At 35.6% G+C, this 22,292-nt stretch overlaps 1 protein-coding gene across 2 annotated transcripts in view; it reads left to right on the forward strand.

The window, feature by feature from the left end:
* Positions 1 to 22,292, forward strand: part of Adgrv1 (adhesion G protein-coupled receptor V1) — a 569,696-nt gene that overhangs the window by 159,182 nt on the left and 388,222 nt on the right. For both annotated transcript variants that reach the window (XM_058574584.1, XM_046428479.2), the window contains 8 exons: positions 4,206 to 4,470; positions 5,181 to 5,303; positions 11,614 to 11,836; positions 12,159 to 12,363; positions 15,717 to 15,863; positions 18,320 to 18,575; positions 20,025 to 20,227; positions 22,024 to 22,200. In XM_058574584.1, the coding sequence (XP_058430567.1) occupies positions 4,206 to 4,470; positions 5,181 to 5,303; positions 11,614 to 11,836; positions 12,159 to 12,363; positions 15,717 to 15,863; positions 18,320 to 18,575; positions 20,025 to 20,227; positions 22,024 to 22,200 (1,599 nt within the window). The remainder of the gene's footprint in view (positions 1 to 4,205; positions 4,471 to 5,180; positions 5,304 to 11,613; positions 11,837 to 12,158; positions 12,364 to 15,716; positions 15,864 to 18,319; positions 18,576 to 20,024; positions 20,228 to 22,023; positions 22,201 to 22,292) is intronic.

Here is a 22,292-nt window from a genome sequence, read left to right on the forward strand (position 1 = left end):
GAATTTAAGAATTTTTTTTTCTAATTTTGTGAAGAATATCATTGGTATTTAAATGGGATTGCATTGAATCTCTATATTGCTTTTGACATTGTGGCCATTTTGACAATATTGATTCTGTCTATTCAAGAACATGGGATGTCTTTCTATTTGATAAGGTCTTATTCAATTTTTTTCTTCAGTGTGCTATAATTTTCATTGCTGAGTTCTTTTACCTTCTTTTTTAGATTAACTCTTAACACTTTTCTTTTTTTTGATGTTATTATAAATGGTATGGTTTTCTTCATTTCTTCCTCAGCTGAGTGTAAGAAAGCTATTGATTTATGGATGGTGATCGTGTATTCTCCTTCTTTGCTAAACTTATTTATAAGCTCTAGAAGTGGTCTAGTGGAGTTTTTTTTAGGTCTTCTAGATATAAGATCGTATCATTGGCAAACAAACAGTTTGACGTCCTTTTTTTCCCTATTTGTATCCCTTTCATTTCCTTTTCTTGCCTGATTGCTCTGGCTAATGTTTTGAGGACTATATTGAATAGAAGTGGTGAGAGTGGACAGCCTCACCACTGTTTTTAAAGGAAATGCTTTTAGTGTTTCTCCATTGAGTATGATGTTGGCTTTGAGTTTGTCATAAATGGCTTTTATGATGATTAGGTAAGTTCTTTTGATTCCTAGCTTCTCCAGCATTTTTCATGTGAATTAGTGTTGGATTTTATCAAAGGCCTTTTCAGCATGTATTGAGATGACCAAGTGATTTTTGTCCTTAATTCTGTTAAAGGATGAATTACATTTATTGATTTGCTTATGTTGAAACAACTTTGTATTCCTGTTACAAAACCCACTTGATCATGGTGTATTGTCTTTTTTGATGTGTTTTTAAATGCTGTTTGCTAAAATTTTATTAAGGAATTTTGCATCTAGTTCATCAGGGATATTATTCTGTAGTTTTCTTTCCTTGATGCATCTTTTCTGGTTTTGGATCAGGGTTATACCAGCTTCTAAAAATGCATTTAGGAGTGTTCCCTCTCTTTTAATTTCATGAAATAATTTGAGAAAGAGTGTTAGTTCCTTTTTAAAGATCTAGTAGAATTCAGTTGAGATCCATCAGGTCTTGGGTTTTCCTTTTTTGAAAGGCTTTTAATTACTGTTTCAGTTTCATTAGTTAGTATTGGTCTATTTAGGTTTTCTATATTTTTCTGATTCAATTTGAGTAGGTCTATATGTGTCTAGAAATTTGTCAGTGTCTTTTATATTTTTCGGTTTAATGGAGTACAAATTTTCAAAACAGGTTTGATAACTCTCTGGATTTCAAAAGGGTCTGTGGTGGTATTTCCTTTTTTATCTCAGATCTTGTTGATTTGCTTCTTCTCACTCTTTCTTTTGGTTAGTTTGCCTAAGTGTCAATCTTATTTATCTTGATCCTGTGTATTGTTTTCTTATTCTCAGCTTTATTGATTTTGGCTCCGATCTTAATTATTTCCTGTCTTCTACTGGTTTGAGGGTTAGTTTGTTCACGTTTTTCTAAGGCTTTGAGGTGAAGCATGAGCATATTTATTTGACAATTCTTTAATTTTATAATGGTGCTATAATTTTCCTCTTAGAACTATTTTCATACTGTCCCAGAGATTCTGATCTGTTGTATCTTTTTTCTCTTTTTTTCCTAAGAATTTCTTAATTTCTATTCTTATTTCTTCTTTGATATTTTCTTCATTTAAGAGAGTATTGTTCAATCTCCATCTGTTTTTGTGGTTTCTATTATTTTTCTTGCTTTGATTTCTAATTTCATTACATTATGATCTGATAGGATATATGGGATATGTTGATTTTTTTTTCTGTATTTGCTAAGATTTGTTTCATGGCCTAGAATATGGTCTATTTTGGAAAAAATTTTGTGTGCAGCTGAGAAGAAGGTAAATTCTGCTGTTATAGGGTGGAATATTCTGTAGATGTACATTTGGTCCATTTTATTTATAATATTGTCTATGATGCACACATGGAAATAATTTTTTAATACTTTTTTATAACTTTATTGAATTTTTTTAATGTGGTACTGAGGATCAAACCCACTGCCTCACCCATACTAGGCAAGTGCTCTACCACTGAGCTACAGCCCTAGCCCCAGAAAGAATTTTTAAAAATTGTAATGAAGAATGAATAGTGAAGGAAACTTCTCCATTGAATTAGACAAAATAATTGATGACATTGGGTGGTTTCTGTGTATGTCAACAGTCTTTCTTTTCAACTCTTCTGAGTTGTATACAGATAGAGAGAGCAAAGGGTGGGGTTGTTTAGTCCTTCCTGTTTTTGTGTTGCTCTCTGAGCTGCCACTTGGAACAGCCTAAGATTGAAGCTGTTTGATGTAATATGTAAGACTCAGCTTCCCTTCTCACTAGTATGAGATGGGGTGGGTTAGGACAAACTGTAAGCTGGTGTTTTGTCCATCTGGACCAGTTTGGTGCACTCCCAAGGAACTGCCTCTGCAGCATCCTGTGAAGGAAGTTCCAGCAGGTAGGGCTGAGGACTCATTAGGCCTCTTGGCCTTTGTTGGATGCGGCTTCTTTGGAAAGACTAGATGGACCCACTTCTAGATTAGACAATAGCCAATGTCATCTGCAGGTCTGGTTCTCAAGACCTTCCCAAAAATCCAATCATGGGACAAGGGGTTGCTGATCCTTTACTCACTGCTGCTCAAGAGCACTGTCTTCTCTGGTCTAGTCCTTTAGTGTGTTCACCCTGCCAGCTCAGACTTCAGCTGGTCACATGAGCTGCCTGAGACAAAGGACAAGTGAATTGGGCTACCTTTGCCCTGAGTGTAGTCACTGTTTTACTCACTTTCCATCTGGCCCAGCCTAGGTCCCCGGAAAGCTGTGTGCAGGACATTGTGACTTGCCTCATCTCTCCGCAACCAGTTGAAATATAGAGCGTGCTTTTCAAGCATTAGCATGCAGTACAGCCTCTGGATCAGTTAAGATTAGGTAGCATTTTTGATTTCAGGTTTCTCTCTATGAAGACTGTGTTCTGCTCCCTCTGTCTGTGGTGAATCTGCATAGGTGGTGGGGCTGCCAGGTCTGCTCCAATGTATTCCTTCTTGTTCAGTTATTGTACCCAAATTCCTGAGTCCCTGAGCCACTTCAGTGTCTAATGTTAAATTTTATTGAAATTCCTCTTTTACCCACCTTGTTAAGAAGCTGTACTCCTGTTGCTTTGGTCCCAGGCCACTGTTGTAGGGTTCACACACAGAGACATGACACCAGGGTGGTAAATAAAAGAATGTTTATTTTGTGCCAGGACAGACTGGGTGGATTTTCATCCAAAAGCCAAGCCCCTATTGCAGCAGAGATTTGCCTTATATAGCCACTGCTAGTTTCTCTTTCCCCTGTTACATATTAGCTCCTTTGCTCTCCTATATGGAAAAATACACTTCATGTGGTTATTCTATACTGTGAAATCATAAGGAAGTTTTGACAGAGCTGTACAGGCCCACTCGGGGTGTTGGCAGAGTTGCACATGTGCCCTGAGTGTTAGCAGAGTTGTGTTTGCATGCTCAGTGTGCCACACTGCCTTTCTTTGTTCTGGGGAACACATGCATACCTGGTTACTAAAGGTGCCACATTGTTCAACAGAGTTGCATGTGCACACATCTACTAGCTGTGCTGTGCCTCTTGCCTTTGTTTGAAGAGGGCTCCTACCACACCAGGATACAGCTTAGGAAGTAGCTTTCCTTTACTCCATTATCTTCTGTCTCCTCCACCATCTTCCATATCCTGAATAAGTATAATTTGTTGTGAAAGTGCTCAAATTATATAAGAAACCAGGTCGATTATACACTTTCTTTTAATTTTAAATATTATGAACACTTACCCTGAAGCCTTGTATGCATTGCCACCATGAGGATGAAAATAGTTTAGGCATTTCTCTATATGCTGTTGATCAAGATGTTGGAAATGATGTTGCAGCATCAGAAGATCTTGTACTCACTTCTAAGATTTATTTTCAAATAATTTCTCTTTCATTTATTCTGCATGCATGTGTGTACACACACAGAGATAAAAAAGGGGAGAAAGCATTAGGCTTGGTACTTTCCCACTTAATAAAAGTATCATCCTAACTAAATAAAAGGATACAGGAGAATAGACATGTGACATTGGCTAAATTATTCCCAGTGCTAAATTCCTAGTCATGAAGGTTTTTATATTTGAACATTTCCTACAGGTCTTCAGATGGAATGGACAGAACTTTGCATTGCAACAGAATCTTCCTGTCCGGGGTGTTTTGACCACGGCCTTATTCAACAGAGGCAACTCTTTGTTCTTAGCAATTTCCCAGGCTAATGTCAGGCTACACGCCCTTTTATTCAGATGGTCTGGCAGCACATTTATTTACTTTGAAGAAGTGCCAGTCAGTGGAACGACACAAGTTGAAGCTTTGTCTTCAGGAGATGATATTTACTTAATTTTTGCCAAAAATACCTTCTTAGGTAAGATGACATGGTGTTTATAATGCAAATATAGCTATTACCCAAATCATCTAGCTTCATAATGTTTGTTTTATATGAAAATGCTCTTGTAACAATTTTTTAGGTAATCCATAGACTATTTCTTGAGGGATAATGTTAATTATCAGATATAAATGCAATTTGAGGAAAAAATAAGCATTATGCCAGTACTCTTGTAGTGCCCTGAACCACCAATTTAAAGTTCTGTTAAAATAAAATAAGGGGTGGTTGGGTAGAATAGAATGATCTATGAAGATTTCATAGACAAGAGCAAACAGGTAACTTTTTATCTGAATATGTTTGGGGTGTCATGAATAATTTTTAGTACTAATAAAAAGTGTTCAGCAACTTTTGACAATATTGTTTCAAAAATGTTTTCTAAATAAGAATATGATTTCTTTTGCTTACCAAAAATTTAGATAAAATTTCAACAATGTTAAAAAAAAAGAAAATATTTTGCTTCTTTTCTTGCTTTATGGTTGGGTCATGGTCAATAGCTAACTATACATACACTTTGTGTGGTAAATGCAAAGACATTTGAAACATTATCTAAAAAGTTATGTTTTTGTTGAATTAAATGGATTCATATGAAATTTGTTTCTTACCATTTTGTTATAGTCTTACTAGGCAATTTTGCCATTTTCTTTCTGTAACTTTTACTTCAAGATTTGATTATTACTCTATTGTTGTAGGAGATCAGAATTCCATTGATATTTTCCTCTGGGAGATAGGACAGTCTTCTTTCAGATATTTCCAATCCCTGGATTTTGCTACTGTTAACAGAATCCATTCCTTCACACCAGCCTCTGGAATAGGTAAGGACTTTTCAACTGCTAACCAGTCATCCTAAAAGCAGTGTGAAACAGGATTATTTGAATCTCATTGAATTAGACGTAAAATTGTCACATTCCAGAGAATGGGTATTTTAATAAGAGTATAAAATCAATATCTGTACAACAATCTTTCCAGAAGTCCTAGAATTTCAAAAGGCTCCTTGAGAACAAGTGACTAAAATATAGGGGAAAATGTTAATGAAGAAGAAAGATAGGATATTTCTTTTGTCTCTTGTCTCTTTTATTTAGAGAAAATGAAAATGACATTAAATACATACATATATATATATATATATATATATATATATTTAAATATGAAAGTATATATAAGAAGAGAGGAAATATTAGCATTTAAGGATTTTTTGAAAAGTCAGAAAGTTGGATATACGTGTAGTATATCTGCTGTCTGGAGTCATCACTTGGGCAGGCCGTTGAGAAAGAGAAGCAGTGGAGTCCAGTTGCCATGTGAGTTGTTCAGGTTGCCTTTAGGGAAGGTGTCAACAGTACAGGGAGAACACACAGTCGCTGAATCATCATGTATGCTGCTGAGATGCCCAGAGGAACTTGGAAGCCAAGCCCAAGGGGCTACACAGGCTAGTCCAAATGAATCACAGTCCTGCTGTTGGATTGAGACATACCAATTCCATATGAATGAAACAGCACACTTTTACTAATTAAATATTATATGTAAGTCATTGTTATGTAGATATGAAGAATTTCCTAACTTCATAGTCTTAAGGTCTGAGTAGAGAAGCAATAAAAAATATGAAGACACTAGTGAGTAATGGATAGAGAGATTGTTAGAGGGTTGGATTTCAGAGATATTGATTTTTGAGGATAATCTAACTCACAAAAGTTGAAATGTATAAAGTAAAGCATATTGAGAAGACTGGAGGATTTGGTGCAAATATAGGAGACTGTTTTTGCAGTTTTTCTCTTAGGTGCCTGACTGCTTTTTCTCTGTTAGGCTTTGTGACTGTCACCTTAAGTCATCTCAACACTGACCAGGAATCACAGCTTATTTACCTCTCATTTCTAATATATATATATATATACACACACACACACACACACACACACACTGCATCTCATTTCCGTGTTTTCTACTTCTTCCTCCTCAGCCCTGTATCCATGATATATTCTCCCAGACCCCGCCACTCTCCATCTGGACTATGGCATGGCTTTCAGGTCTCTAAACTGTCTTCATTCTGCTGTCAAAATCCTGTGCCTGCCTATTTTCTCCTTATCCCCTCCTCAGATTATCTCTTTACATTGTCCACACACTGATGCAAGTCCTGTGTTGCTGCACTCTCTTATGATATACAGCTTGATTGATTTTAGTATTTGCTCAGTATGGATTTGCTGAATAAATTATGTTTCTTTCATCATATACTTGTTTGTCTTTCTTCAGTTGTCCCTTAATTTTGTGCCTTTTAATTTTTGCTTCTCTTATACCTCAAGTTTTCAAATGGCTTAACTGTGTCTACTTGAGGCACTTATTATTATTGAAAATAGTTGTCTAATAAATTAAGGATGAAGTGTGCCTGAATGGGCCATTAATTAAAGTTATAGAATTGCCTTTAAAGATTTTTTAAAAAATATAATAGGCAAACTTTCTAAAAGAATTTGTGGGAAATTCTGCCAGAGGTTTATTAAGGGACCCATTGTGAGGTCTCTTTATTTCTTTTGTTTCTGTGACTTGAGGTTGTGGAAGTATGAAAAGATTGTAGGTAATTATTTAGAGTGGCTTATTATAGATCCCCTGAAAGCTGCAATTATGCATTAAAGAATGTTCAGGGGCTTTCTTATTTTGTATGTGTCAAATATTTTATTAAAAATATTAGATTGCTGCCATGACTGTGAGGATCACATATTTTATTCTGATTAATGACTTGACAGAGATTATTGGGTAGTGATTGAGTTCTTTATATGGAAGGGGAAGAATGAATATAACAAAGACTGCAAGGACATATAAACTCATATTCCCCTTTACCCTTCTCTTCTTTATTAGTTAATAGATGTATTTTACATGCCAATTATGTGCCAAGCATAGAGGTAGAACCTAGGGAAACAAGGGTAAGCAAAATTATATATAGTCTGTCCTTATCCTGAAGAAGTTTAGCACATAGTAGGGAAGAGAGACATCATATGTAGCACACAATTTTCTAGCCATAAACAGATAAAAAGAATGGAATATAGTACTTTCATAATACAAAATGGGGAAAAACTGACCTGGTCTAAAGAGAGAACCAGAAAACTTTCTTAGCGAAGAATTATTTAGCTGAGAACTATAGGTTGAGTAAGAGTTCATGAGACAAAGAATTGAGTATGAGATTGGCTCCAGGCAAAGGCAGCAGCATGTACAGAGGTCAGGTGGTGATGGTGAGTGGTGCTTTGAGGGAAGGACCAGGAAGACCAGTGTGACCCAAAACAGGCAGAGAGGAGACAGTAGTGTGACCAAAGATTAAACAGATGAATCAGATAGGGACTTAAAAGAGTATTGTCTTTTTTCCAGAAGTATTGGGGTCCTTCTTATGAGAAAGTGATGAAGAAACATAGGGAGACAAGTTAGAGAGAAAGGGGGATAGGGGGAGGGAGGGAGGGAGAGAGAGAGAGAGAGAGAGAGAGAGAGAGAGAGAGAGAGAGAGAGAGAGAGAGAGAGAGAAGGGCTATGTGTTTGTTTTAAAGGGGAGTTTTTTTGCTGTCATGGTAGAAAAACTTAGAGGCTACTAAGAAAAAGTATTTGAAGACACTCTAGAGACACATACTTTAGACTAGAGCTAGCTTGGAAAGTGGTTGGTGATGCAGGTGGAAAATCAGAGTAGATTGATTCAGATATCTCATAAGTGAAATCCAGAGGAGTTGATGGTCAGCAAGATGTTTGGGGTAGGTGAGAGAGCCTTCATTTCTGCAGGTAATGGAAACGTGATACAAAAACTAACATGGAGGTGACTTGGGGGAGGACTGGGCCTTTCTGGGGCAAAGAATGAATTTGGTTGGGATATGTTGAGTTTGAGATGCCTTTGAGTAAATATTACTGGTTGGAGTTTAGAAGAGAATCCTTAGTCACAGATAAACATTGGAAGTCACTAAGTACAGAGGATCATTTTAGTATAGGCTGAGATGGAATGGTCTAGAAAGAGACTATGTAGTATGAGAAAAAGACCTCAAACTGAATCTTGTTTAACTCTACTTTTTAAAGGGCTGGTAAAAGAGTATATGTGGGTAACGGATTCAGAACATAAGGAAATCTATAGCCTTTAATGACTGAATGTTTGTTATGTTCCAGGGCCTATTCAGCCCCCCCCCCCCCCGCTTTTAAATCTCACTTAAACCTCAAAGCTCTGTATGCTGCTTGGAAGGCACCTTAACTCCCCTTTCTTAGTCCCCCAACTGTTAGCTTCACCAAAACTATCACCTCTGGACATCATTGTTTTTGGAAATCATCTGGAATAAATGGTTGCTCTCTTCATCTCTGTTTAGTCTTCATGAGAAGTCCAGGGCACATGGAGGTGAAGAGACTTTCATCCTCATTTGGTCTGTACATCCTGTAGACTACACAAACCCTGATGTCTAGGCCAGATGCCCTGTCCCACTTCCCACAACTCCCCAGATGCTCCCATAAGGTCCTGTGGAACAGATAGACTGTGTCTCAGACCTTCCTCTGAATCTTCCCTTCTCCGTACCCTGGAACTCAGTTCTCTCCTGATGTTGCTGCTTCCTCTGTAGCCCTTCCTGGCCACACTGTCTCTTACTGTCTTCATTCTTAAAGTCTCACATCTGTAAATGTTAGGGATACTTACTTTCTACCATTCAGTACTCAAACTTCTCTTTATCTACACTTCTTAAACTGTTTTGTCTGGTTGCCTTTCTTCGAATTAACTTCTGCTTCTTTTATTTTATTGTTTTGCTAAATGGAAGAGAATTTTATATGAGTACTAGTCACACTTCCGCACCCCAGAGTAGAGATTTAGGATTTTTCGTTATCAATTCTCTGACCCAATTTCATGCTTTTGAAATGTTATAAATGTTTACTTTCTGAGAAAATACTCATTATATTTATATATAGATGGTCCTTGACTTAAAATGGCTGTGTTTAGGATTTTCAGTTTTTGACTTGATGATGGTGTGAAAATGATATATACTCAGTCAAATCCATACTTCATATTTTGAAATTTGACTTTTTCCAAGGCTACTGATATGCAGCATAGTTGCAATGCTGGGCAGCAGCAGGGAGTGCAGCTTCCAGTTGGCCCCATAATCATGGTGCAAACAGCAGAGATTGCATTCTGTGCTGTGTACTGTAGTCAACTAGTTATATGAGACATTCAATATTCAATTATAAAATAGGCTTTGTGTTAGATGATTTTACCCAACTGGAGGCTTTTTCTGAGCACATTTAAAGCAGGTTAATCTAAGCTGAGATGTTCAGTGGGTTAATAGTATTGAATGCATTTTGACTGATGCTGTTCTCAACTTATTATGGATTTATCAAGACATAATTTCATTACAAGTTGAAGAGCATCTGTAAGTAGATTTGAGCACCCATATTTTTTAATGTGAATGTCTCATTATCAACTTGTTTCCTATTCATACCAATCCAATTGAGAAATGAAAATAGAGACACAAAATCAGTGTTGCTCGGATCACTCTAGTTTTGATCTTGGTTGAGACTATGTTAGCTAAATTTGAGGGCTTTCAGATCCATTTGAGTTTGTTTTTTTCTGAATATCTCCAGTTTTATAAAGCTTTATGCAAAATATATGGATAGTTAAAGATTCATATGTGTTAATAAGACTTTACTTGGTCTTTATCTTTTATGCAACATTTACAAACTATAATAGTACTTAAATTAATTGCTGTAAACAAATATGGTCAGTAGTTCTTGATATGTAGGAGTAAGGATATGGGGTTTGCCACTATAACTTATGGGCTAACAGTTTAAAAGACCCTCATGTTTTCTGGTACCATGTGCTATTTTTAACACTCAATCAGTTTTATTTGGGAGTTTATGTTCCATTGAGTTTCTCTAAGTGCTGGAATTTTGATATTTCTATATGGACCCCCCTACCCACCTTGGCCAGTTTTAAGCCTCAAGATTGTTTAGTATTATATATAACATATATGCCCTCTTCCTTCCCAACTTCTGTAGATACAATTGTGTGCCATTGCTTTGAATTTAATAAAAATACACTTTTCTGATAGCATTTCAAAAAGCATTGGCAGAATATACTTTAGGAGTCATGAATTTGCTCATAAATACACTTTGGCCTAAAACCTTGAATAATTTATCTATTGAAATAATAAGAATTCTGTCTTTACTTAATATTGAAAATGAAATGTAAAACAACAAATAGCCAATGTAGGGACATTATTAAATATATCTTGAAGATCAACCCTACATATTATTATCTATGCATTAAAATTATGAATTTGTATACTACACAGCAACATATAAACATATAAACCTGTATAAAACTATAAATATGGGATAAAATTCTTAATTTAGAATTTTTTATACAATTTTTTTTACTATTTACAACTGTCAGATATAAATTAATATAGTGACTAGAGAGGAAAATACAAAAATTAAAACATTTAGTGGTGTGATTATAGATATTTTTTACTTTAAAGAAGTACTTATAGGGCTGGGGATGTGGCTCAAGCGGTAGTGCGCTCGCCTGGCATGCGTGCGGCCCGAGTTCTATCCTCAGCACCACATACAAACAAAGATGTTGTGTCCGCCGAAAACTAAAAAATAAATATTAAAATCCTCTCTCTCTCTCTCTCTCTCTCTCTCTCTTAAAAAAAAAACCCAACTTAAAAAAAAAAAAGAATTACTTATAGGGGCTGGGGTTGTGGCTCAGTGTTAGAGCACTCGCCTAGCATGTGCGAGGCACCGGGTTCCATCCTCAGTACCACAGAAAAATAAATAAATAAAGATATTGTTTTCAACTACAACTAAAAAAATATATATATATATTTTTAAAAAGTACTTATAAATAGATATGGAGATAGATTTAAGAATACAAAACCCATGTGAATGTTATCAGACAGTGTTTTCATTTCTCTTATTTAAATGCATGTGGGTACATTGTCCAGCTGGATTGATCATTCCACAGCACTCATAAATTATTATTTATATTCAGGTACTTTTGGCAATGGCATTATATTTACTTAATTTGAGATGTCAAATTGGAACTCTGGGAAAAGTTTTGCTTTGGAAAAGGGGGAGACAGTGTATGAGAGAGTTCACTTTTCACCCCAGATGCCTTTTCTTTCTTTCTTGCAGTCCACATACTTGTACTTGGCCAAGAAGGGTCTGCTCTTTACTGCTGGAATTCAGAGCTGAATCAGTTCTCATTTGTTCTGGAAGCACCTTCTGCTCAGGATGCAGTTTCTGTTACAGTAAAGTCCCTTAACTCAAGCAAGAATTTAATTGCTGTTGTGGGAGCTGCCCACTCACACATGTACGAGCTGGCCTACATCTCCAGCCAGTCTGACTTTATTCCTAGGTAGGTCCAACATTTATGCTAGGTGTCTGTATGCTCACTAAAATTTCATATGGCATCAAATTTCCAAGTCTCAATGTCTGAGAAATATATAAAATAGAACAGCTATTTTTAAGCCAGAAATAGGGATATTATCCATATCTCTAATATGAATTCTATGAAGTTCATCAGTACTATATACATAATTTTAATTAAAACTTTATTTATGAAATGTGATTCTTCCAAAACTTGAATATTACTCAGTGTAATGTGTTTCATGAGTAATCTAGTATATGTGTAATTTAAATTTGTTGTTAACTTATTTTATGTATGCTTCTTATGCTAGTTCAGGTGAACTGATATTTGAACCTGGGGACAGAGAAGCTACAATAGCAGTAAATATTCTTGATGATGTAGTTCCAGAAGAAGAAGAATCCTTCAAAGTTCAGCTTAAAAATCCCAAAGGTGGAGCAGAGATTGGTAGCAATGGCTATGTGAAAATAACTATTCTGTCTAATGATGATGCCTATGGAGTTGTTGGATTTGCTCAGGTAATGATACTAAGGATTTTACACTTGCAAGTCAAAGTGATTTGTTCATTCTCATTTATAAATTAGCACTTTTCTGCACCTGGTGAGTGAGTCATACTCCCTGCAGTCTTTCTCTCTTCCCTTGCCATGGCTGTTCTGCATTCTAAGGTGAATTCTGCTGGCATCTTGGAATTTGCTGTCTTACACAATGGGGCCTCTGGATCAACTTGTCCTAATTTTTTTGAGTTATTCTTTTTATTTCAATTTGAAATTAATTGTTCTTGGTCCAGGAGTTTGGCTCTGCTGTTAGCCTTTTTACCAGAGGGCAATGATGAGACAGACTGTTTAATACACTATACACTGTGTTGTGTCATACATATCACATAAAATTTTATTATTGTGGGGAGGATGGAAGAGAGATATAACTATATGTGCATTGCACACATGCAGATGTCTTGTCTTGAGGAAAACCAGCCATGGTAATCTTTTTAGATCTACTCCACACACAGCCTTTATCAGCTTTTGCCAGTGAGCAAAAGAACAGCCATTCATGTTGCATCATGTATTATATTTGCTAGGTGTATTCTGACTTCTGAACTAGAGTTATATCTACAGCTATTATCTCTCTTCCTCTGAAATCTTCTACATACAAGGAAAACTTAATTTATATTAGCTTAAAGGGGGAGATAGGTCCAGGAGGCTAGCCAGGGGCCTGTGATCCCAAGACCATCCATAGTTTTGATGATTCACTGGGAGCACTCATATACTTAGTGTTGAATCATACTCATAGCTATGATTCATTAAAGCAAAGGATACAAACTCAAAATTCTCCATGGGGAAATGCTCATGGGTGAAGTCAGAGGAAACCAGGTGTAAACTGCCAAGAATCTCCTCCCAGCAGAGTCTCACAGGACATACTCATTTCCATAGCATCAAGTTGTTACAACATGTGGAATTTTGCCAACCAGAGGCTCACTAGAGACTCAATGCCCAAGGTTTTAATTGGCAGTTGGTCATGTAGGTACCATCTGCCTGGCACATACCAAAATTCTACACTTCCAGAAGGAAAACAGATGTTAGTTAATCACATTATTTGAACAAATAGCTTGGGCACAGGGAACAACTTGAGAGCTCTGGGAATAGAGAAGGGTGTGGTAGTGCATATCTTATCATTCTCAGGAGACTAAGGCAGGAAGATCAAAAGACAAAGATTCTCCTGGAGACCCTCTCTAGAAATAAAAAATACAAGGGTTTGGGGCATGAATCAGTGGTAAAGTATCCTTGAGTTCATCCTCCAGTACCAAAAACAGTAGTTCTGGGAATGGTGGGAGCCCTCCTGAAATTCATATTCCCAAACACTAGCTGAGGACCAGCCTGTGAGCTGACCTTTTTAGGGACAACAATCAGGACTGCTATGTCAATATTGTTGTACACAGTCCCTTATTTAGCATGGTACTGAGTTTGCCCTCTTAGAAGCCTTTGGAGGAGTTAGGGTAGAAGAAATGTGTGACCTGATTCATTGTAAAAAGAATGCTCTGACTATAATATTGAACACATACTGTGAGTGGGAAGGACACTCCCACAGGAGTGTGGAGACTATTGCAGTAATTCAGGAGACTATTGCAGTAATTCAGCAATAAGCAGAACTATGGGAAGCATGAATTTATCCTTCCCCAAGATATGAACAATTGTGAGAAGAGCAAGTTTGGGGGATGTAAGATGACAAGCTTTGGATATTCTAATGTCCTCAGTCAGTTGTTTGCAAGAGTGCTTCAATGATCATGTCATTGCATATGGAGGGGTGCAGAACATTTGCACAGCCTTTGCAGGACAACAGATAAGTATATAGAGCAGAGCTGCATTTCTGGGACAAGAACCCTCATGTTCTGCAGCATGTGTCCATCTTCTTACCTTGAAGCTGTTTGGCAGATAAAGAGCACAGACTATCCTCAATTGTATGGGCACCATAGATTCCACTTTAGGAATCTTATTTTAAAATTGTTTAGAGACATTAATTCATTGTGGTTTCACCATGCCAATGTATAGTACCCTGGATTCCTTTAGTCCTTTCAGAATTCCTCAACACAGCTCTTTTTTGTCTGGACAGTCTCCTTTCAAGATGAGGTATAATAAATGACGAGAATATCTTGAATATTTCTGGCTGCATGAAAACCTTATTTAACTAACCTTCCTTTATAGAGAATATGGAGCCAGAGAGGATTTTTTTTTCTTTTAAAAAGAATAAATTTTCTTTTCTGAATAAATTATATGCATATTTTAAAATCAAGGCATTTTCTTCAGGAATGTTTGCCTTGAGCAAGATTTTATTACTCTGTAACATCTGTAACAATTTGTTAAAATGCTGTGTGAAGTATCACTGTAGGATAGGATCTTTACTGAAATTAGCATTCTAAATAGAAGCTTTCATAAGCTTTAAGAAATTAATGGGGGAGTCTCTTTTCAGATTATCATAGTAAAAAGACATGAAAAATCTTACTGGAAAGAAAAAAATCTTTAAAACTCCATATTTTTTTCTTATTACCCTTGAGAAGCCAAGGATATATTGTAAGAAGGGATTATCTAAAATATTCATTTGAAGGAAATTTCATTAAATGGCTGGCAAGAGATCTTCTGTTGTGTGTTCAGTGAAGAATATTATGTCACAGAGGTACAAATTAATTTGGAAAAAAGGTAAGAGGCTAGGAAGCATAGGTGAGATGAAAGAAATTCTAATATAAAGCAAAGGAAGATTTCTGGCTGGTAAAACAGTTGTAAGGTGTGTGAGGTAGGTATGAAACATCACGAACAGAAATAGGTTAGAGGATGTGAATTTAAGCATAAAGTTATATTTGCAAATGATTGGAAGGAGCACCCTCATTCTCATGATGTGCTGCACTGGAGTGGGAGCTGGAGACCTTGTAGGTCCAACACATTTTACCAGTAGCAAGAACAGACCTAGAGGGATTGCCAGACCTTACTCTGGGGGAAAGGCTTCTTGCTCACCTGACTCCATGTCCTTTCCATTCTACAAACTTTTTACATGTTATAAGTACTATTTTATAAAAGAACATGCTTTTGGATAATCAAATTAATAATATGTCCACTCAACAAAATTTGAAAAATATAAAACAAAAATAAAAATAATCCTATAAAATTAAATCTTTATTGATTAGTATTTTATTTACTTAAACCTGTATGTTTTAAAATAAAATCATAGTCATCCTACTTTACTATTTTTAACTGTTATTTTTCATTTACTGTTTCACATTGCTTATTACCATGAAATCTACAAAAGCATGATAACATGAAATAAAGAAAAGACTATATTTAGGTGATTTCAAGTCACTCCTTGTGACTTTTGGTGTGTTTTTCAGAATTCATTATTTAAGCAAATAGAAGAAATGGAGCAAGATAGCCTGGTAACCTTGAATGTTGAGCGCTTAAAAGGCACATATGGCCGTATAACTGTAGCATGGGAAGCTGACGGAAGTATTGGTGATATATTTCCTACCTCGGGAGTGGTATGTAATGTTCAAAAATTGTAGAAGACACATACAAATTATGATTACTGTTGATATATGAGACCACACTGTTGATATATGAGATCCTGCTTCAGTTATGAAATGTCAACACTGAATTCTTACTAATTACCACAAAGAGAAATACAATTTGAGGTTAGTTTTGTTGCTATGGTTATTGTTCCTTTTTTCTATAAAACCCAAATTATCTGTAAATAGTTATCCCTCTTGAGGTTCAATATATCAAATTTTTAGTGTATTACATTGTCAGAAAGATAAAGCCACCCAAACTGTGGATGGAAACATGTTATTAATGTTTAGATAAAATGGGGCTAGTAAGTAAGAATAAGCCTGGGTAAAATAATCAACCTTCTGGAAAAGGTATATCAATGTTGTATAATGATAGAGGTTGGGAACCATGGGCAGAAGGTTTATTTGAGTTGCATTCATAAGAAAAAGAGGAAGAAAAGAAAGTGGAGGGGGAGAAGTTGATCTATGGGCAGTTATAATTGAAGTTGATCCTGTGGGAGAGTTCTGCAGTCAAGCTGATCCTTTGGAGTCATTCCAATTTTAGGGCTGAACCATTGGCTTCCCCATTTTTGTAGTTCTTTACTTCATGCCACCTTCTAGTGGGGCACAATCTTGGGTGAGACATTTGCTGCATGTAAGGACCATTCCCAATGAGGAGCACAGAAGCTGTTGTTCCCAGCAGCTGTGGGGTGGCATGTCCCAAGAAGAGATCTGGGTAGAGGATCGCATTAGCATTAACTGGAGGACAGTATAAATTTGGAGCTCAGGTGCAAGAGTGGAATCAGGATGGCCACAGAAGTAGATGACTCACAAAAAGAGGTTTCAGGAAGCCTCTTGTCTGATGTGCAAGATGGGTTGTCTCCTTGGCTTGCCTTGGGTTTTATAGATTAGTCAAGTTTTTTGTTTTGTTTTGCCCAAATGCTTCTCTGAAAAATTATTTTAAAAAAAACTTTTATGGCAATATCCCCAAAAAGGAAAATTGATTATTATAGTCCACATTTCCAGTTTCATTTATTTTGAAAGGTGAGTGGAATTTCAGTGTATTAATAATGTTATAGCAGGGCTCAGTGGTAGAGCGCTTGCCTAGCAAGTGTGAGGCACTGGGTTCGATCCTCAGCACCACATAAAAATAAATAAAATAAAGATACTGTGTCCATCTACAATTAAAAAACATTATAAAAAAACTTTAAAAAAGGAATGTTACAGCAAATTCCATTGAATTTCATGTTTACTTTATGCAAGCTACCAAGACTCTAAGTCGTATTTCTGAATTACATATCTCCAATTAAGATTTCATATAAAAGCATGATAAAAATTATTTGTAATTTAGTGCATAGTATTACCCAAAATGTATGCTATATTATTGAAAAAATTAATTATTTTACTCAGGAATAAGAACTTTTTTCTGTAAAGGGTAGATAGTAAATATTTTAGGCTTTCTTAGCCATCTGTTCTCGTTCACAACTAGTTTGCCTTTGTTGCACAGTTGTGCTAGATGATATAAAGTAGACAATGTAGGCAGTCATAGACAACATGCAATTGAATAAGCTTGGCTGTGTTCCAATAAAACTTCATTTATGAAAAATGGATTTGGCCAGTGGGCAGTAGTTTTCTCACTCCTGATTTTATTAATAAAGCTCTTGGGTTTATATCTTCCAGTGCCTTCCCTGAGTGGCAAGGTGCACGTCAACAGGGGTAGATGCATAGGCCTGTAATACCAATTTGAATAATTGTGGTTTGTAGCCATATTGTTGGAGAGTGGGTATTAGGTGGGCATAATGGGAAATAGCATTCAAGAAGCTGGCAGAATTCTGGTCAACAGGGACTTCAGATGCCTTTTAGCAAATTAGGATCTGTCTCCTTAGACAATGGAGACAGAGAAGGAGAGAGATGCTATGATTTGTGTTTCTCTCTCTCTCTCTCTCTCTCTCCCTCTCCCTCTCTCCCTCTCTCCCTCTCTCCCTCTCTCCCTCTCTCCCTCTCCCTCCCTCCCTTTTTCTCTCTCTCTCTTTCCTTCGGTTGATTCATTGTTAAGTGTTGCTTCTATCTGGAGTAGCAATCCTGACAAAAATTCTATAGAGAAAAATGTTTAAGCTGGCATGCCGCCTTCTTTTATTTTTATAGAACTTTACATGTGTTATCTAACAGATTTTCAGAAAGACTTTGTACACTAAATTAGAAAGAAATATAGGCTCCAGGATATGACAACTTGACTACATGATTTATTAGCTTAGGTTTAGAAATGGTTTACTTTTTCTTTTTTCTACCATTCTTATTTTTAATGTAAAAGCTATTTATTTGTATAATCACATATCGTTGCTAAACTCTTTGTTAAATTGTATCATAATTGAAAGAAAATCAAACTTTTTAATATCCTTACTGCAGAGTGATAATGACAGGATAAATAAAATCTTTCTCTAAAATTTTAGATTTCATTTACTGAAGGCCAGGCACTGTCTACAATTACTCTAACTGTTCTTGCTGATGATATACCAGAGTTATCAGAGGTTGTGATCATAACACTAACCCGAATTGCCACAGAAGGGGTTGAGGACTCATCAAAAGGTGCTACTATTGATCAGAAAAGAAACAAGTCCGTGATAACTACTCTGCCCAGTGACTCTCCCTATGGCTTCGTGGGCTGGCATGCCAAGTCTCTCTTCACCACAGTAGCAGAGCCTACAGGTAAATTCAGTTACATATTTTTCAGGCTTTAGTAAAAAGCGAATTTAGTTTTGATGCTTACAAAAAAACCGCAAATTTCTGTTTTTATATGACTTTTCCAATTTGACAAGTCATAGCCATTTTTTTTGTCAAATTTTATGAGCATGTGACTACTTAGCAATAAGGTTTTTAAAAATACTTTTAATTTTTAAAGATATACTATCATGGTAAAAATGTTAACAGTTTAGTGAAGACATTGCAATAGAGGTAAATGGTTTTTATTTGAGTTTCTCTTCATTGTTTGTTTTCCTCACTCATATTTTCTCTCTACATTTTTAGTAGTTGTATGGTGCACTGACAACATAGTGAGAAGCACATGGTATCAATGTATAAATTGCTTAACCCAAAAGATTAGTGAGAAAAAATTTTATCCTGTGAAGTGTACTTTGGTCATTCCCTGTTATTTTTCTTTTAGGTGCTGAAATCTTCACCCTAAATAAATATTTGTATTGTTGGATAAATATAATTTTATGGATGAAGGTCATTTGATGTATTTTAAAAAAGGGTTAAACATAATACGTATTTAGAATACACTGTGAGATGATTCTAACATTTTCATATAACAGTGTGGATATCCAACTTTCAAATATCTTTCATTGGAAGAGTTGATGGGAAAAAAATGACATGTAGTATTTCCTGGGTCTTTATATTTCCATGCGTTCAGAACTGAAGCAATAGACTTATGATAAAATAAGCCATTTATTTTTTTTATTTAACACACATTTTTGAAATACCTAGCAATTGCCAGGAATCTCACTGTGGAATTTGGAAAGAAAGACATAGCATTAGTCATTAGAAATTCATAGACCTGCAGGTGAATATTGACAGGCATTTTTACTGAATTTTATATGACAAATTAATTTTTTAAAAATCTAAGAAATGAAATAAAGTGTAGGTGTTGTGAAATACTTTGAACCTTGAGAGAGACACCTCAGTATATGAACTTCAGTATATGCTCAGAATGAGCATTCCATAGAAACATTGCCTTTAATCTTGAACATCCCATGGATCACTCTTATTCTAATGATCAGTCGTTAAATGATGTCTTCATGTATCTCACTATTTATTTTCAAGAATCTTTTAAACATATAACCTCTGTTCAACTTTACATATGCACTTCCCTAAGACTTTCAGCAATTTCAGTATGACATGTACAACACAGGAAGCTACATGTGGAATCAGAGCTGAGGGATTAGACAGAATGCTAGGAATGGATGGTGATTTTCAGCACAACTTTGGGGACAATGGAGACAAAGCACAGAATACTCCTTGGGAGTATGTACTGTATTTGTTTTACTTGTTTGCTTACCTGTTTAAAAGGATAGTGCAGAACATTCCACTGTGAGTACTCGAAACAACACTGACAGCAAACAGAAAAGCATACTGACTAGAGGCATGTTTGTCTCATAGAGAACATCACCAATCTGCAGTTGTACGTTGTTCGAGATAAAGGGTTCTTTGGGGACATTGCCATTCACTTGAAGGCGAAACCCAATTTCTCGCTACACACAAATAATCAAGCTATTGAAAATGAAGATTATGTACTGCAAGAAACAACAATAATAATGAAAGAAAACATAAAAGAAACTCATGTGAATGTTGCCATTTTGCCAGTAAGTATGGATGGCAATAAATATGATAGAAAAGAAAAGAAAATGCTTTTTCAATGTAAAATTGTGATGTTCTTACAGGTAAAAATCATTTTTAATGATCCTTTTAATAAAGAAAATGTGAGTAATTTTTCCACCTAAATAAATATTTAATATGAATAAATAAATATTTTATAACTAGCTTACAAAAATGACAAATTTGAATGAACTTTGAAACATTGTATTTGGATTAATTATTTGCCTGATTGTCTGTACTATTATGTTGATTGTTTAGTTGCTTTAAACTAATATCTGAAAAAATGAAACAATTTAGTTATTATTGTTGGTTTGATAGGGGAATAATTTCATTTCAGGATACAATTACTTGAATCCAGATTAGTATTCAGATGGCTTAGGTATATTTTTTGCTCTGTATATCTATATTTACATATTGAAAAAGAAAGAGAGAGAGAGAGAGAGAGAGAGAGAGAGAGAGAGAGAATATGTGGAAAAATCTATAATGATGCACACAAAAAAACTGAAAGTGGCAATAGTTGTATTAATGTTATAATTATTGGGGCTGGAAATATAGCTCAGTGGCAGGACACTTGCCTAACATGTGGCAGGTTTGATTCCCAACACTATGCACTTAAATCAACTAAGGTATTAATAAATAGTACATTGTAATATTAATAGCACTATATGTTGATTATTATAAATGTCTATATTATTAGTAAATGTCATAATATTAGTTTTCCTGCTAGTGGTGACTTCTGAAGAGGACTGTCTGGGAAAGATACAGGAATAGTGTAGGAAGGTGGTTTCCTTTCCCTTTTTACATGTTTTCTTTTTATGTTTTGAAATTTTATTCCATGTTCAAAAATAAAATAAAAACCTTTAAGAATGAATTAAATATAGTATTACATCTAGATTTACAGGTCTACAACTTTCATTTTTAAAGGAAAACTAAAATTTACTAAACTTCTCTTGGAATATTATATATGAAAGGCATATTCAATACATGTAAAAATTGAGGGATAGGTCAGGCATGGTGGTGCACACCAGTAATCTTAGTAGCTTGGAAGGCCGAGGCAGGAAGATTGCAAATTCAAAGCCAGCCTCAGCAATTTAGTGAGACCCCAGGCAACTTAGCGAGACCCTGTCTCAAAATTAAAAATTTTAAAAAAAGGGCTGGGGACGTGACTCAATGGTTAAGTGTCCCTGGGTTCAATCCCTGGTACCTCAACAATAAAATTTGTGGGATAGGTTTTGAAAACTTATTTTATTTTCTAATGAGAATGAGCATTCCATAGAAACATTGCCTTTAATCTTGAACATCCCATGGATCCTGAAGTTGTCAGTGAGAATGTATACAGTTGAATATGAATCTTTTTGTGTGTGTGATAGAGCTGCCCATTCATGTAGATGAACTCATTTGTTCCCTACTGAAAAATATCAAGTTTCCAATGCAAATTAAATATTTTTCTTTCAAAATTAGCTGGGAGTGATGGTTTATTCTTTTTGTAATTGTTTTTTTTTAAATAAATGACAGCAGAATGCATTACAATTCTTATTACATATATACAGCATAATTTTTCATATCTCTGATTGTATATAAAGTATGTTGACACTAATTCATGTACTTTGGGTGATGATGTCTATCATATTCTACCATCCTTTCTAATTCTTGTAGTCCCAGCTACAAGGGAGATTGAGGCAGGAAAATTTCTTGGGCCCAGGGGCTCAAGACTAGTATGCTCTACACCTCACAAACACAACCAAAAACAGAAAAGCGCTATTTCTTTTACCCCACCTCCCAGGATGATGCTCCTGAGTTGGAAGAAGGATTTATCATCATCATTACTGAGGTAAACCTGGTGAACTCTGACTTCTCTGCAGAGCAGCCAAGTGTACAGAGACCAGGAATGGAAATAGCTGAGATAATGATTGAGGAAAATGATGATCCCAGAGGAATTTTTATATTTCATGTTACTAGGGTGAGTTGAATTTCATATATTTTTAGTAATGTAGAAGCTCATCCCTGATGATTTGTTCAGTGTTTTTGTATTTTCTGCAAAACAATTGGCTT

Source organism: Marmota monax, unplaced genomic scaffold (assembly GCF_021218885.2).
Source record: "Marmota monax isolate L192 unplaced genomic scaffold, Marmota_monax_Labrador192_F-V1.1 WCK01_AAM20220418_F8-fsc00018, whole genome shotgun sequence".
Taxonomy (NCBI): Eukaryota; Metazoa; Chordata; class Mammalia; order Rodentia; family Sciuridae; genus Marmota; species Marmota monax.